Raw genomic sequence first — 17,767 nt, 5'->3', positions numbered from 1 at the left:
CTGATTTTTTGATAAGGGACTTGAAAGATAAAACATGCAAGTGAGCAGTTATCTTGAGTCATCTATCACCATGCTGTTTAAGTGCTGCATGATGACATAACAGATTAGATTCTTGCCTGTCTGGTTTCTAGCTGTGGGAGAGAGTCGTTTTGAAGCTAAGAAAGCTTGACTAAACAATGCTTTGCTAGAATAGAAGAATAATGCATTTTATTTATGCATTTTCATTTCCTTTAAAGATGGATTTTTACTTAAAATTGTACTGAAAAGCCTCAACAAATGTGTTCTGATCTAAAATAATGACAGAAACTCTTAATATATATTTGAAGGGAATTTATTCAATCCTACCAGGTAGATTTTCAAATCCACACACACACGCAACTTTTTTTTTTTTTTTTGAGCTGTTCAGATGAGCTTCTCATTAGTGATAGTGCAAAATGCTTGTCGTGCAAATACTCTACATTCAGACATATCTATGTTGAGTTCCCGTGAGACCCCACCACCCTTCAGCTGCTGGGTTGGTAATCCTGACACTGAACTCCACAGGCCCTCTACCCAATCAGAGAAGTGTGTGTGGCAAAAAGAGTAACTGTGAGGCCATACAGAGATCCCAACAACTGTCAACTGCTCAGTCTCTGAAGTCGCTCTGCAGGTAATCTGTGTGATTTAAGATTGTGCCAAAGGTGATTGCCTGACACTGTCAGCAGAGGGATACCACTCCTCCAGTTTTCACACAGAGAGAAGACTCTGATTGCCATGGAAACACATAATCTACTCTTTCAGTTGGTGGAGGAAGAAGGTGTGAATATGATATATAAGCGTGTCCGTATGGTGTCTGTTATCACATGTGAGATTAAATCTCAACGTCAAGCTCATGTGATGACAAGTCAAACTCCTTTTCCTGGAAAATGAGTCTGTTATTTTTACATATAGGCCAGTGAGAATGTTGTCATACAGTCCATGTTTTATAGCCAAGCGATTCCCTGTCCAACAATGCACATGGATGAAAAGCAATTCAAAAATAAAACATGAAATCAGGTCAAAAAACAGTGCAGAGGGAGTCTGATGAAGAAGAAAAAAAAGCTGTTTCACTATTTAAAGACTCTTCAGTCCTTCAAGTATGACTACTGTCGGCTGTTTGTTGATGACACTAAATTACAGATAATTAAGTTTAATTGTGACTCCACGGGTATGCAGCTCTCGGCTGCTGTCGGTAATTTGTTAGAGGGGATGTCTACTGATGTTCAGTTTCTGGTTTTAAACTATATGAGAATTTTTACTGTTCTGATAGATATAGATATATAGATATATAGATATATATATAGTATCTCACATAAAATGAGTTATGGGCATATTTTACTTGCTGACATTTTATGGAGTAGCCTGAACGATTGATTTATCAATCTACAATAATAAAAAAAAACAATTAACAATTATCAAATAGTTGGTAGTTCAGGTCACCTCCATAGCAATAATTCTGAGCAAGTTATAATTAAAAACTAAAAAAACTTGGTGGTTTGGTTCTTGTTTAACACAAATGAAGAGTTGGTCTTATGTAATACAAAACAGTAGAACACAGTTCATTGCTTTAAACAACAGTCTGATTATTTCATTTGTGATTTGCAGACGTTTGCCATATCCTGATACATATTAATATTGGGACATATCGTGATTGAGGGGGAAGCTGAAAGGACCTTCATCACTTCAGAAATATAAAATGGTCCAATGTTAGGTTGCTGCCGATCAATAGAAGCAGCAAATGTAATCCTTTTGTTCAATTCTTACACTGAGTGCTCTCCCTCTCCTGAGAGCAGTTAAATGTTTCCTGTCATCTCATTGATACTGTTACACACACACACACACACACAGACTATGCACACACACACACACACACACACATACCTTGGATCCATCCACGCTGATGATGCGGTAGCTGTTGCGTGTGCTGTCATAAAAATAGGAGACAGTGACAGCCTGCTTGCTGGCAGGAACCCAGTTCTTCTTGGTGGTTGGGTCGATTTGGAAGACATGAGCCCTGGTGGTGTAGATCGGCTGCTCCCTAGAGAGCAGAGAACAGAGGAGAGGAACAATATGAGAGGAGGATAACTAAAAGACAGATCAAGATAATATCCACCAATCAACAAGCCACATCTCGCAGAGATTATCCACCTACAGTTAAGTTGCAGTGTAAGCACTGAGCTCTTCACATCTCTTCATCATATGCATGATGAAGAGTCCTGAGAGTCTCAGCATGGATGGGTCGGTGATAATGTAACACAGACCTTAAATCCTCATGGCAACCCACAGTTATTAGCACATCAACACCTCCTCCCTTCTCTTAGGTGACACTGACACATATGTAGGTGTTTGTGTGACACTGTACTCATGTATGCGTGTATTCGCATCTATTGTCTAATGGAATATTTCCCCTATGCACCACATAGACAAGACAATTATCTACTTGTGGCAACACAGTCAAACACGAGAAGATTCACTGATGTGTTGTATAAAGAAAAACAAAACAAACAAACAAACAAACAAAATTTTTAAGTACATATATGTTGCTGGATGTAATATTACTGTAAACCATATACCACAGCTTGAAGGTGTATAAACTTGCCTGATGTCCTATTTTATGGACAAGTTTTTAAAAGTGATTTCATTACATAGTTTATTGAGAAAACTGTGCTTAATTAATAATGTTACACATCGCCATAGTAGGTAGAGCTGGAAAATTAATAAATACTATCATATCAAATTGTGGTTTAATCTTATCATGAAAATGCCTCCATATTGTGAAATCTTCCAAGCAAATGGTAATTAAAAAATATATACATTTACCATATTGTGTTCTACATCATTTTTAAAAAGATAATTTTTGGCATTTCCTGCCTTTACTTGATTGACAGAAGTGCAGAGAGACAGGAAACATGGGTAGACAGAGGGAGTATGACAAGCAACAAAGATCTGAGGCTGGAATTGAACCGTGGACATTGTGGTTATGTGGTTTGAGTCAGTAGGCTACCAGGGAGCCATGTGAGCTATATTGATAACGGGAAATTATATTATTAATAGGCATATCGCCGACCTATTAGAAAGTATCATTTCCTCTCTTAAGCCCTCAGCAGTCTGTAATTGATGGCTGTTATTTTTTTTCGGTTCAATAACATTTTGTTGAATCTGAATCCTTTTGAATCCTTATTGAACCTATTTAGGTTTAAATTACACAGTATGGAAGCAAAAAAAAAAAGCAACAAATAACTAAATATTCAAGAAATGAAAAACATTCAAACACCAAGTTCTGTCAGATGCATAAATATTTACACACAACAGATTCATATTTACTCTTTGCTAAAGAGGGGATAAAAGATTCAATAGAAAATTTGGGGATTTTATCAACTTGGAGCCAGATCCAAAATAAAACCCGCTATCAGAACCCAACTCACCGACGACTGTGATGGGTAAAAGCTCAAATTCATGTCATTTTATTGTTGAGAGGGTAAAGTAATCAGCCTCCCAGCAATGAGCAGCTCGCTGCCTGTGTGAGTCAGAGGAGCATCAGCACAGGGATGAAGGAGCAGGATCAGACTGTCTGTTGAACTTGAATGACTGCAGACTGAAAAAAAATTGCAGTGGAAATGCTCTTCCTCATTATGACATCCTCACAAACACAGACACATCTCTCTCTCTCTCCCTCTCTCTTCCTAAACACTGAGATTATCCCCTCTCTCTGCCACACACACAAACATATAAACAAAAACCGAAGCTTGAAAATATACACTTACATTTACCTAGGATTGCCATTGTGTAGTGTAAAATTACCTAAGTGCACAGAAAAATGTATAATTTACACATCTTTTGAGTAGTAATGGTGACAGGACTGACGGTTTCATCCAACCTTGAGAAAGGCCACAAGCTGAAAAAACATCTGAGAATGTTTCTAGGACATTGCTCAAGTGCAGCATGTGGTAAAAATAACCACACCTGCATGCAATAGACTCATATTCTCAGTTCCATACAAACTGTAAAAAGGTACTCGACACCACTGCTGGAGTTAAAAACCAGTTGCACTTTCCTTTTAATGGTAGTGCTGTACGGGGGACTGGAACCAGCAGTTTTAAATTATCCAATGGAAGTTCTCATTTCAAAAAGGTGAGTGCAGGTGGTTGAGATGCTCCGCTATTAAGTCCCAAGAGCAAGGAATAATTAAGTGGAGTGGTGGATGAGAGGAATCATAGGACAGCTCGAGAACTTAATAATGGATGCAGATAAAGGCCGTGCAGGAGACAGATGGGAGTACTTATCGTGCTGGAAATCAAAATGTGAAGTGAATGCATCTTTCAGACAGGTTGAAGTTTACTTGGCACTCAACTGCTTAGTACACTTGATTTGATAGCCTACTTGGAAAAGTTTAGGTATTTCCTTTGTCCTGCTATCTTTACATTCTTATCTTAATGTCTATATAATTGTACATTTTATTGGTTTGTCCTACCAACTACTGCCATATCCGGCCACACTTATCTTTTTTCCCCCCCTCAACAAGATGTTCTTTCTCATCTTCTCCGAGGATCTCAGTGCCACATTACACCTGTTAGTGAAGACGCAAAATGATGATGATTCCTAAGTGTCCACAATCTCAATTTACTGTCTACTGCTCGCCGTAGAATAAACTGCGGAATGAGAGAATAAGTGAGGGATTTCAAGACAAGACAAGCCCTCCTGGTTGCTTACTAGACAATAAGTCAATGAAACCCTGTGTGGTTTTTGACCATTAGTAGTGCTATGGATGGATATTTGTTTGTTCTCATGCACTCGCAAAGGGACTCACATGCACGCAGGTGACACATTCACATTCCAGCTAATGTTTTACGCTATTCTATTGATCTACAGCTGGTGGTATGAAATGTAGCAATGCACCAGCTAAAGGCAGGGAAAATTGCTAGCAAGTAAACATGGATGTAAACAATGCAGGTTTCAAACTTTTAGGAAAAGTATTTGCAGATGTTTTTATGAGGCAGAAAATGCACACGACACATTAAACATAGGAGGATACACACAGTGTGAGTAACGCTGAATAGAAACAGAAACTTTTGTTTACAAGAGAACTCTACAGGACACCTTGAATTCAAGGGGACATTTTGACAGGAGTAGATAGTACAAATGACTGACTGTAAATCTATGTCGCTCCACTTTTATGGAACACTTTATACTCCACCGGAGAAAGGTTAAATTAAATTTGAAGGTGAAAGACCTCTCTGTTCTTTCAACTGTCAGCAGTGTAAAGATGGTTTGCATTTGGTTAACAGTGCAAATTTGTATGTCAAAGTGCACCAAAGTAGAACTCTATGCAAAAACTGTGTATTTACTTCTCACCTCGTAAGTGAATCCGCTCTAGGTTTAAAATTTCACCATCACACTAAACATGTGTAAACAAGATAACAATTTAATTATTTTATTATTAAATTTAATTATTATTAAGTTTACATAACATATTTTCACTCTTACTCTAGGTGGGTTTGTTTGTTGTCTCAACATGCTTGTTGTTGTCCTGTGTTTTTTTTTGTTTTGTTGTGCTTTGTGTGCATGAACCATTTTGTCTTCTAATTGTTGATTAGTTATTAGATTCATTTGATTATGGTAGGCTCATTCTCAGTAAAGTCCCTTTAGTTAGGGGTGGATGCAACAAATTTGACATGTTCACAGATCACTAAACTCCACTGCACATGGTCTTCCCACTTGGTTACAGGCAAGCTGAGGAGAGAGCTTCTCTAGCAAGGTTTCTGCAGCGTCACTTTAGTGTTGTAAACCTTGAAATCCTGATACTTTCTAGAATCCACTCTCTCTGTATTTGCTTTCCCCCCCTACACACTTACTCTCCTGACATGAAAGCTTTCAAAAAAATATTGTAAAGTGGGCACAAGGGTGTGGGGCTGCACATAGTGCCATAACCACACTCTACCTGGTGCAACAAAAACTCATTCATGCAAAGCAAAAACCATTAGAAATATTGGGTTTTAGGGCACAGGGATGTGCTTAGGAAAAAAAGCCTAAACCCAAATCATCTAGGAGCATATTCTTAAAAAGTGATGAAAATTAATCCAAACAAACTGGCGTTGATTCTTACAGAAATACAAACATATCTCCTACTAGATGGCAAGACGTTCCGTTGCTGGCGAAAGTGTGTTGTTAAGAGGACATTCTGTGCAGTATTAATTTAATGCACTAGCGTGAGGTCCCGACAACGACAATGTCAGACAGGCAGGCAGGCAAAATTCATGAGCTAATAAAGCTTTCACTTCCATCGGGATTATGGTTCTCACAGAAATGAAAGCCTAATAAATTTACTGTCCGCTTTAAGCCTAATCTCAGTCTTCATCTGCTTTGGGAACAACAAAACCCATTATACAGATCACTGCTGTCACTTTACATACACACGCACACACACATGCTGACCTTTGCAGTGGCAGTGTCTGGAGCCAGCTCACACTGGCAGGGGAAGAGAAGTGAAAGGCCACTGCTGAACACATGGATGCACTCACACAACTGTTGGTGGAATCCAGTGATCTGCTTTTCTGAGATAAAAAGCATTAGGCTGATTGATTTTACTGGATAAAAAAAGGAAGATGACATTTGGGACTTTATGGCCGCTAAATTCGTTGTCCTGCTGACTGTCGGATGCTCTCTGTCCCCAACTGGCGCTTTCAATAATTTACAGGTGTGTGTTTTTGTGTGTGTGTGTGTGTGTGTGTGTGCGCTCTGGGGAGCAGGTTTGAGTAAGTCCACACTTTCTGCCTACATACACCTACACACCCACCTCGGGCCCATCCACACTGATGATGCAGCAATCGTGTTGTGTTTACCGGCAAAAGACTAAATTAAAAATGAAGGAATGTGCTGACAGCCAGATACCTGAGGACTATGTCAAACCATTGGGAACCTGTGAATGTTTTTGTTACATTTCATAAATCTGTTTCACAAACACAAGTCAGACACCCAACAACAATGAAGTCAACTTTGCACAGGAGGGGTGTTTTGTCATCAGCGATAGGCTGCCATGTTCGCGTGCCTTTCTAAAATAATTGCACCACGTTACCTCTGAGGAATATGGAGCAGCAATACTGTGAGTGATGCATGACTAAGCCTGCCTGGCCTCTTGTTCTACTAAATCCTTTAAAATGTTAGCTTGATCTCTACCCGTGATTTACGTACACAACTTATTCTTCAGAGTTTAAGTGAAGTTTTCTAAAAGAAGGATAATCCTGCTGCTTAAAGAAGACAATTTAAGATGATGCAGGATGACACCGAGTCCTGAGAGGAAGTATGAATAACAGCAGGCGCTTCTATCTTTGACTAAGTGTTTGGATGATAATTTCAAACGAGGGGTTGCAGTCACGTTGCATTTGTGTAGCGACACCTGCGAAATTCAGGTATGTTCTTCAAGAGAGGCCGACGAGTGGGAGAACCGCCTTGTCCAGATTCCTGAAATTGAGAATCTACTCTAAGCTCGTTCCCTCGAACAATCTTTCCTCATCAATCACAGACATCTGCCTCTCTGTCCAAATGCAAGGGACACACGTCAGCGGCTTGAATAACGACTACGTGATCGAAGAATCTGAGGTCAAATGTTGACCTGTTAAAAGTCAAAACTTGAACGGGGTTTGTAGCCTGTTAGACAGAAATCAGCAGTCTCAGCTGCTTCAGAGATGTGCGCTACAACATTCCTCACGTACCAACACAGAGTGAACATAATGTTACTTTACCGGCTCCAGGAGTCACACACATGTGAGGCAGCACACATAGTCGTGTGTGTGTGTGTATATGGGCTGAAGCTGACAATGTATCAGTGCTCATAATTTAATAAAGAGAGGAAACATATGCTTATGTTTGTTGTATATTTAGTTATTTTTGCTCCTTTTATGTGAGGAGTTGATGACCCACAGTGAAACTCCTTCATGAGTGTATGTTTTTTCCTTACTGGTATGGAGGTGTCAAGTCTCCTGAAGGGGTCAGCAGAGAAAAAAACATCAACACTAGCAAAACAATGTCTGGGTTTTACACCATGTTTGGAGTGTGAAATGAACTGAGGACAAATAAACTAATCAACTGTATATCAAGGTCCTATTGGGTGCAGACCCGAAGGCATAATGACACGAATGAGTCTGCAACAACCTAATAACATCTCCTCATTAGTGAGACATCATCTCTCTGCCTGTGGGATCCATCAGGTCATTGGGCTGTTTAGTACGTTTTTCCCTTTGAATCCTCCAGAGGAATAAGAAACCTGAACAGACATTTTCAGTGAAATGAGGCACATTACTGTCAGTGACCTGATGAAAACTCAATGTGCACAATGGTCTCAGGGATACAATTTTGGGAGTTTTAGATTTTTATTTTTATTTTTTTGGCATGCTAGTGTGCATAATGAGCAGTGGACACATTATATTACTCCACTTCCTCAAGTGCTGTTGTGTAAGAAATTCACAACTGCCAAGTTGTCCTGATCAGACGGATGCTAAACCGAGACAATCACAAGGCTGCAGCAATTACCTCAGATCATTATATTACAGAAGAATATTATGTGTATAAATGCCGTCCTTGAACCTAAGTGGTCTGACAAATGCAAGGAATTTGCATTTTGGCCTGTTCAAAGAACTTTAGTGACAAAAGCCGCATTACTCACTTGTCAAATAGCTGCAGTACAGTAGGAAGGAGTAAAGTTCAGTGAGAGCACTTATCCTTCCTCACTTTCTCTGCCAGCGCTGACAATAAGACACTAAGCTACAATTGGCTTTTCTGTGGGCTCGAGTAACAAAAGAACATCTTCTCCCAAATTTGTCAGACAGGGAAAATACAAAACACATACCTAGAACACAAAGTGCACAGGTTTGGTGAAATACAAAAAAATGGCAAATTAGGAAACAAATGTATTGTGACTAGCAAGCAACATTTATTTGTGAATATAAAAAAACACCTGAATTTAATAACTTGAATTCTCATTAGCTGGTATAATCCTGTTCATATGGCAGATGAACAGAGTTGGGGTTATATCTCTCTCATTTTTTTTACCTGCGAGGCCCGCTGGAGAGCAGAGCTGCCTTATTAGGGAGAGCAGCGTTTTGTCTGACTGAATGATCAAAGTGCGCAGGAGAGCAAAGCTCTATGGGATCATCACTACAACACCACCTGGGCTTTCACTGCAATAAACACGCTGTTCTACTAATGATGGTGGGGGGGTCAAAGAAGGGCAGGTTTGCCCTCAGATACCGCAGCATGCATTATGCCTTCATCCTCTTCTCCTGATATTTACAAAAAGTCGCTTACTGTCTCAGCTTAACTGTGACTTAATGAGAATGTTCTTATTGTCAGCGTTATTCATCAATTAAAAAGGTTAGTTTAAGGCTTTTCTTCTTTATTAGATTATGTGCTGCACAGGCTGACAGGATAAGAACAGGATAAGCAAGTATACAACATCACTGCATTTTACTTAAATGTGGCCTATATTCCAAGACTACCCGTGACTTGATATCACTGTTGCAAATATCTCATTTGATTAACGGTATTCTTGATCATTAAAGTGTTTTTTGAAGGCATTTTGACTTCATTAGATTGTTCGCTATTACTGGAAAGTTTCTGCACGACAGAAAGTCTAAATGAAGAGGTGCATTGGATTAAAAACTCAAGACTGAAAAGAAAAAAAGATCATTGTCTTCACTTGGTGAACATTTCAGTCCTCAGTCAGAAGTTCATCAGGTAAAATAAATGATGGTCATGATGAAGGTCTGAAGACGAAAAAGTGAGTACAAGTTATTTAAAAACTTTTTTTGGTTAATCTTCATTAAATATTAAAATACTTCACATATTTAATGACTTTTATCACATTTCCTTTTAATGCTGAAGCGCTTAGTCAAATCATTTGTTCACCAGCAGAAAATGAATCAACTATTTTCACCATCGATTAGTCACTTAATTCTTAAAGCAAAAAAGTCAAACATTTGCTCCTTTTCTCTGTTTTTATATCATTTTTTTCTTTAGGTTTGGGATTGTAGGTCAGACAAAACAAACAATCTGAAGTTGTCACCTTGGGCTCACAGAACTCCTGATGGGATATTAAACCAGTATAAACCAGTGGTTCTAAACGTTTTAGCTTGTGGTCCCTTAAAATAAAAGCGTCCATTTGTGACCCCTCAGAACACGAGTTGTGAGCAGTTCAACTGAAAGTGATCTTTTTTTTCTTATCAGATTGTTTCATTTGAAAGATTTAATGAAAAAATAAACATAACTTTGTGTAACAAATATATTTATCTTATTTTATCCCTTTAATCATCTGAGGATCCTTTGAAAAATCATTGATGAAAATCATTAGCTGCTGTCTAATTTCATTGTCATGTCACTTTTTTACTATATTTGCATCATACTGAATACATTTTAATGACATATTCAATCTCACAGTTGTCTGTTTGAAATAGTAATAATATTTTATTTATTTTTGATGCCATTATTATTTAGGTTATATATTATTAAGGTGACCTTGATTGTTTTGGCATCATATAGTATATTGAACAGTACTTCATGCCAGCTCATTAAATGGGGAGACAGAGACAGAATCCCATGCAACAAGGGCAGCAGGCCAGATTCAAAGCAGAACCACAGCGGGTTCTCCTCCACCACACTAAGGCAGCGGCCTGCAGAGCCCGACTTAATCTGAGAGCTCGGAGGAAAAGGAAGTGAGGAAGCCTCCACAGGAGCACAGCATGGCAGCAGATGGCCTCCTAGGCCTCAACCATCTGGTGAGGAGACGTCCAATCCGCCATCAGTCTGTCCCCTTTCATTTACTCATGTTTCTTTAACAGTAAGACCTGCATCCAATCCCCAACCACACCTCTTCCACGTTCACCTCGAGCCTCCAGGCACAGACAGAGGACACACACTCCGATTAGGATTACGATCCATTCTCCTGTCTGGGCAGCCAAGAGACCTACTGCCATGTCACATGTCACAGAACCTAATCAATGAGTGTTAAGCCTTTAGCTGTCATTCTCTGGCCAGCCAGGAGATTATCATCTATCCCTGTGTTAGGGCTGCTCCCAGCATGGCTTACTTTAAATAGCAATATGCTGATTGCATTGCTGTCTGTGTGAGTGCTTATTCAGTAAGAAAGGGCTTTCTGGCAATCTAAGCTTTATTTTGTGATAATTCCAGTAGGGAAAGAGATGCAGCGCTTAAGCTGTGAAACTCTACTTAAAAACACAATTAGCATCACTTTCTTATCAGAATCTCATCAACCTCTCTTAAATTCAGCAATCTTGATTTACATATGTATTAATTGGGCATGCTTTTAAAATATAATGTTATAATTTGGATTTATATATCCAGCGTTGTACTTTATAAATCATGCAGAAATTACATGATCAATAACAAATGAGTCAAGGTCAAAAAGGGTAGTGATAGTAGTTGACATGATCAAAGGCTTATGACAGGAAGATAGACACTGGAGCTGTTAATGTGTGTCTGTGTGTTAGGTGACTTATAGTTAATCTATAACTCCACTTAGGAGCCAAGAGCTTCAGGGCCAAAGGGACGCCTAAATCCTGCCAAAACACGACAAACGATCCATAGTTTCCTACGCCAAACACGCACACACACTCATTCTTATCTATATTGACTTGTCAGTTAGGGCGGGACACATTGCATAATTACCAAGTGTAATCAGGAAGTAGTATATTGCACAATTAAGCATGTATGAAACTCAATCTTAATTTTCACTTTTTTTTATAGATACAATAAAGAAACAAATAAATAAAAACAAAATTAGCTAAGAGTTGAGATGATTATTCAAGCAACAACAACAACAAACTGGCAATATTTTTGATAATTAATCATTTAAGTAATTTCTTAGGCAAAAATGTATGATTGTCAATTGAATAGCTTTTGGTTTTGGGCTGCTGGTGAGTCAAAACAAGCAATTTGGATACATTACATCGAGCCCTGAGAACTTGTGATTGGCATTTTTCACTATTTTCTTACTTGTTACGGACTAAATGATTAACTGGTTAACTGTGAAAATATTCAGCAGATTATTCAATAATGAAAACAATCACTAGTTGCAGCCGTAAACAAATTCCTACAAGCATGTGACACTGAACAGTGGCTTTAAAGAATGAACGGCTGGATCCTGGGAAGCCGTTTGTTTCGACCTTCCAGAGACTATTCAGCTGTCAAGTGATACTACAGGTTGGCACTGACTGAAACCGGGGAACTGGAAAAAGGAAACTTGTTGCCTCCTGTCTCTTGTCAGGAGGTGTGACTGGCTGTCTGCTGCTGGTCCACTGGGCCAGTTTCATGACACAACGTCACCGACTCCATTTCAAACCTGCTGGGTGAGCATGCCAAACTTTTGAGAAGGAGTCAGGACTGTTGAACTGGTTTGTTACACATTGCAAAAAAAAACAATGCTCAGGGAAACAGAAGCGCTGTGGCACTTTAAACTGAATTACTGAACATTAATGATGTTAATTATTCACACCTGACCTCATACTTTTACAGAAATTAAAGGTTCCTTAATGTCATGAATGGAAATATTCATAACGCTGTCATAAATCATTCAGGTACAGGTTTGATCTAAGCAAAAAAAAAAAAATACTTAAACTCATCTGTTGTGATTTCTAAGTGAAATAAAAGCCACATAAACGGGAGCAGGTACTCCAGAAAGAGACAAAACACCAAGAACTTAATAATGTATGTTCATTTGAAGACAGCTGATGATTGCATAACTATGGCACTGAAGCCACAGAGTCAATATTCACACCACAGTAGACTATGGAGGCAAAATAATGTTCTGTACCCTGTAAACAGCTGTGGGAGTACACACACACACACACACACACACACACACACACACACACACACACACACACACACACTCCCAGAAGTACCATCTCTCCTTGTTAGTGGGCAGTGTTGACTCTGACACCTCCATATCATAACCCTCTCAAAGCCATATTCCTATAGGCAGATAAGGAGGAACAGAAGTACCCACATTCCCATAAAATTTTGACCCAGAAAAATAAATCCATCTTTAAAAAATATATATATAAAGCATAAAAATATATATATATATAAAGCATCTCGCCTTTTCACACATGAAATCAGAATATCTCACAGACAGCGAAAATTATACCTTCAGATTTTCCCACATTGCCAAATAATCTGCCTATAAAAGAGTAAACTGGGGTCTTCCACAGCTCGTAACACACACAGACAAGCAGTAGGCAATGGTACACAGACTGTAGAGGTATTTTTTTTGCCGTATTTTCACCGCACACACACGCATAACATTTCAGTCAGTGCAGGTGTCATGAGAGGCGCTCTGAAGGGCAGCGCTCTCTGGATTACTCACCCCATTGCCGCGGACTTGAGGAACAACTCCTTTTTTATAGTGGAAAAAAATGTGTGTTAAATCGCAGTCAAAGTCCGCAGATGATAAGCGGTCCTAAGAGTTCATTTCCCGTGAGCCGGGTCCTCTATGGTGCTGAGAGCGACAGCTGAAATATGAGAGCACTTCTTCGGAAAACTCGATTCACCGGGTTGTTAAAGCTCAGTCTCACAGAGCTCTGGTCATTTCACGAAGTTTTTTTCTCTCTGCTTGTTTGTTTTTCCTCTTCAGATGTGCAGCAGTGTAAATTCCCACTGTGGACTAGCTTCTTCCTCGCTTGTCTTACAACAACCGGCGCTGATGAATTAAGTTAATTTCCCTGCTTGCTTGCTTGCTTGCTTGCTTGCTTGCTGGGCAGAGTTTCTTCCTCCCCACCGGGATTGTGTTTCATATGAAGGGCAGCAGCAGCGACACGGAGCGGCTTCCACCTGCTCACGCCTCTGCCAGAGCCACCCACACTTAAAAAAAACTGTGGTGTCTGTGGTGGCGTTAAACCCAAACTGTGGTCTGAAAGCACGACACAATTCAAACCGAAAGTAAATTTATATGTAAAAAAAAGATACGCGTTTAAAAATGACCAACAGCGACAACAGTCAATTCAGCAGGACTTACATGTTTTAAGCGACTGTGTTGGATTCCAGTAGTTGGCACTTTCTCCTTAATTAAGCGATATAACGGTATAACGGCAGCGAATTTAAGCGGTTAGCTGCGCTTCTTACTGTCATGTTTTGTTAAAAATATGTCGCTTTAAGTTGTGTTTAAAGTCAACCGTTGTTATCAAATAACGCCGGAGTTTCAACGTTCCGATACTGACCGTTGGTCTTGTTTTTTAACCGACAGGTAACAGCCATCAATCAGTGGCAGGTGCGCGCGCTCCCGGAACCATGAAAAGAAGTTCATCTGTTCCGGGGGAAGCATTTCAGCGCAGTACAGGGAAAGGAGTTCGTTTCATGGATACATCCATGCTTCTTTTCAAAACATCGGGTATTAATTTAATGAGTAGCTAAAACTAACAACTCTGAAAATCCAGAGGAAGGAGGAGACGATAAGTCTTCGCATCGTAGAAGGTGTGTTTACAACGCTAGCATTGAGGAAACTGCTTTTATCAGGGTATTTGTGTTTGTAGCTTTTGCTAATGCTAACTGCCTCCAGATCAGTACAGGTTTAGAGTGTTTTGACTTGCAGTACACCACACGCATTATATACACGCTGTAAAAACAGTCATTCATCACTACACCACAGAAAACATCGATAGGATATCCAGTGTTTCAACAACTGCTTTTCTTGTTGTGCAGAATGACCGAGACCACGGAGAAACAGCAGACCTACGAGGAGATGTTTGCCCACAGGTTTTCCTCGGAGGACCATGAATACCAGCAGTATGTGAACCGGCCAGCAGACCCCCCTCCCATCGTCGAGGACTGGAGGGGTCGTGGAGGTGGAAACCAGCGAGGCAGGGACAACAGGTCAGTTGTGTTAGTTGTGTTATTATGTCGTGCAGCCCACAGGGGACTTGTAAAACACCAAAAATACCGTTGTACTGGTGAAACATTTATCAAACAAGAACATAATTTTACACTGTTGTATCATCACATCATCAAAATTAGCTGTTTCTATAGCTAACGGTAGTATACCATGAATGTAACTATGCACATAGAGATCTTTTGACTTGATTTACCCCTTTACCTTGTGAGGCATCAGGTGACCAATTTTTGTCTCCTGACCTTTTTCAAAATATTCAACAGGCTATACTCTATACAAATTTGAGGTGAGGTGTATTGTTTTCCATTTATCCAGGTCAGTAAGTAACAAAGTAAAGTTTTTGTATTGTACCTCTCTATATCATCACATCACAACAAAGTATCAAAGTACTTCATGATAAAAAAATAACTAAAAAGCTACAGTCTTAAAAAGACACTATGTAAAAGCAAAAAAGAGAACAACAAAACTTTATTCCTGAAGATTAATCTGTAGTTAATTAACTGATTTTTAATGCACTTAAGTAGCAGTGGTGGAAAGTAACTAAGTACATTTACTGTACTGTACTTAAGTGCAATTTTAAGGTACTTTACTTGACTATTTCCATTTTCTGCTACTTTATACTTTAATACTTTAAGTACATTTTGCTGCTAATACTTTAGTACTTTCACTTAAGAGGGATTTTTCATGCTGGACTTTTACTTATAATGATGTATTTTTACATTGCTGTATTGGTACTTTTACTTAGTAAGTAAAGGATCTGAGTACTACCTCCACCACTGTTAAGTGGTAACCAGTTTATTGTCCAGTAATCATGATGGTAGCTATTGTTGAAGATCATTTGTTGATTTATGTGTCTCCCTGCAGGTACCAGGACCGTCGTGGACATGGAGGTCGTGGGTGGGGAGGAGGTCGAGGTTGGGGAGGAGACCGGGGTTGGGGAGGAGACCGGGGTTGGAGAGGGGAGCATCATGGGCAGCAACATTGGCAAGACAGAGACAGGCATTGGGGTCATGGAAGTGGGCATCAGTCAGGCTCCAACCAGGGATACAACTCCCATCATCAGAGACCACATTATGACCGTTACTGATCTCTGCTGCAATCTCTCAGGTGTTTTACAGTATTTATAGTATCTTTATAACTTGCATTGCAATACCATATGTGGCAGTGTGCAACAGTTGATTTTTTTTTTTTATGACTCATGGTAACAGTCTCTCAATATTCTGAGGGCTGAGCAAAATATAAACAGTAGAAATTTAGTATACACCATTGTAATTGTGTCAACAGTTTTTAATACTGTGACAGTTTTATTCCAAAGCACATAGTCAGTCAGATTTTCCCAGACTTTTATAAGTATTTCATAAAGGCAGTTCCAGTTTGACTCCTTATACAGTAGTCCATTTTGATGACTATAAACAAAAAACTTAAAAGGTTATTTTCCAAACATAAACAGGGAGCATGATAAATATTGCTAGCTGAAGAAAATCTTCTTTTTATCAGAACAATTATTTTGTCCCAAATTGCTCAGTCCTATCATAGTATTAAATTGTCTGTTGCATATTTGTTTTCCAATTTTCATCTTCTAATGAAAAACTCCGGTTCAAAAGCGATCATTAGTTTCAGCAATACTGGAACTCTTACTGAAAATTTCCATTTTAATATTTCAGATAAGCTGGCTGTTTTTAACCACATTTCATTATCACTTTATAACTGAGGGTTTGTTTTGTGTTACGGTAGTTTTGCCTCTGTCTTTACAGGCTTAGATATCAGACTGTTAATGAATTCTACAGTACAGTATTGTTTGGGGAAGTGGATCTGAATTACCAGAGAAAATCTATTTGTAATGCAGCTTTATTTTTCTGTGTCACAATGATATATGACGATACAAACTGAACTGTTGTCAATAAATGTGTATTTTCCTAATTGGTTTCTTTTTTTGTGAGGTTATTAGACTCAACAGTCAACAAAACCAGCACAATGGCATGAAGTATTCTCTGCTTTTTGATGTTATAGATTGTTTATAGCAGCGGTTACCAACCCAGGTGTCACGAGATGATTAAAAGTATAAGAAATAAGGGTATGTTTCTAGCACTTAAAATTAGGTTGATTTTATTTCTGACTTCTCTCTAAATGTATCTTTTTTTTTTTTCTTGTAAAATATTGTATATGTACCCCTCCTCAGGCCTAAAAAAATCCTTTAAATAATAATCTGAGCAATAAAAGTCACTTTGTTTGAACTAATCACAACTTATGTTCACAGTAGGGCCATAACTTGTGACAGGAGGACACAAATTGACATTGATTTTTTTATTTTTGTTTTTAAAGGCAACACGGGCCAAAAAGGTCAGGCTCCACTGGCTAGACATATTGCATATGATTGATTCCAAACCACATTTAAGTCAAGGCGCTTCATATAGCACATTTAGAAACATTTTTGACTAATATTAAATCTGCAGCATTGCCAAACCTTAAGCTCTTATTTAAATATGTTAAAAGTACAGATCAACAGTTTGTTTTTTTTTAACCTAAAAGATGTAATGATGCTTGTATCAAAACTCTTATCACAGGCTCAGAAATCAAGAATTTATTGGAGCCAGATTTCAGCGGCTTCATCGTTTCAGCATTTAATGTCAGTCTGTACCGAGTGTGGAGGGAAATTCAGCTCAAAAGGAGCCTAAGACCAATAGTTCACATTGTGGAAAAACAACTGAAATATTTATGTCCATCATTAATACATTATCACTACACGCATCATTGGCTATGGCATATGTAGCTCATTGCCTAAAGATGTCAGGCCTTGTGTCTCTCTAACCATTGAAAGTGGATCTTAATTAAGTGAGAAATGGTGACTTCGGACAC

At 38.9% G+C, this 17,767-nt stretch overlaps 2 protein-coding genes across 4 annotated transcripts in view; one reads left to right on the top strand and one right to left on the bottom strand.

Moving 5' to 3' along the window:
- Nucleotides 1–14,244, bottom strand: part of homer2 (homer scaffold protein 2) — a 32,115-nt gene extending 17,871 nt beyond the window's left edge. The window contains exons 1-3 of one of the 2 annotated variants that reach the window (XM_042412070.1): nt 14,042–14,244; nt 13,394–13,936; nt 1,900–2,056 (exon numbers count right to left, since the gene is read on the bottom strand). In XM_042412070.1, the coding sequence (XP_042268004.1) occupies nt 1,900–2,056; nt 13,394–13,398 (162 nt within the window). In that variant the 5' untranslated portion in view covers nt 13,399–13,936; nt 14,042–14,244. The remainder of the gene's footprint in view (nt 1–1,899; nt 2,057–13,393; nt 13,937–14,041) is intronic. The other variant, XM_042412077.1, reaches the window with a different exon arrangement.
- A 97-nt stretch (nt 14,245–14,341) lies between these two features.
- LOC121897532 (RNA guanine-N7 methyltransferase activating subunit-like) lies at nt 14,342–16,831 on the top strand. Of its 2 annotated transcripts, none has more exons than XM_042412093.1 (3): nt 14,342–14,496; nt 14,720–14,895; nt 15,776–16,831. In XM_042412093.1, exons 2-3 carry the CDS (start codon nt 14,726–14,728, stop codon nt 15,996–15,998), a joined length of 393 nt encoding a protein of 130 aa, XP_042268027.1. In that variant the 5' UTR covers nt 14,342–14,496; nt 14,720–14,725; the 3' UTR covers nt 15,999–16,831. The 2 variants fall into 2 exon arrangements, with proteins under 2 accessions (XP_042268027.1, XP_042268022.1); XM_042412088.1 differs by having other exon boundaries at nt 14,344–14,496; nt 14,725–14,895.
- The last annotated feature ends 936 nt before the right edge of the window (nt 16,832–17,767 follow it).

The sequence above is a fragment of the Thunnus maccoyii genome, chromosome 1 (assembly GCF_910596095.1).
Source record: "Thunnus maccoyii chromosome 1, fThuMac1.1, whole genome shotgun sequence".
NCBI lineage: Eukaryota > Metazoa > Chordata > Actinopteri > Scombriformes > Scombridae > Thunnus > Thunnus maccoyii.
This window is presented reverse-complemented; position numbering and strand designations above follow the sequence as displayed.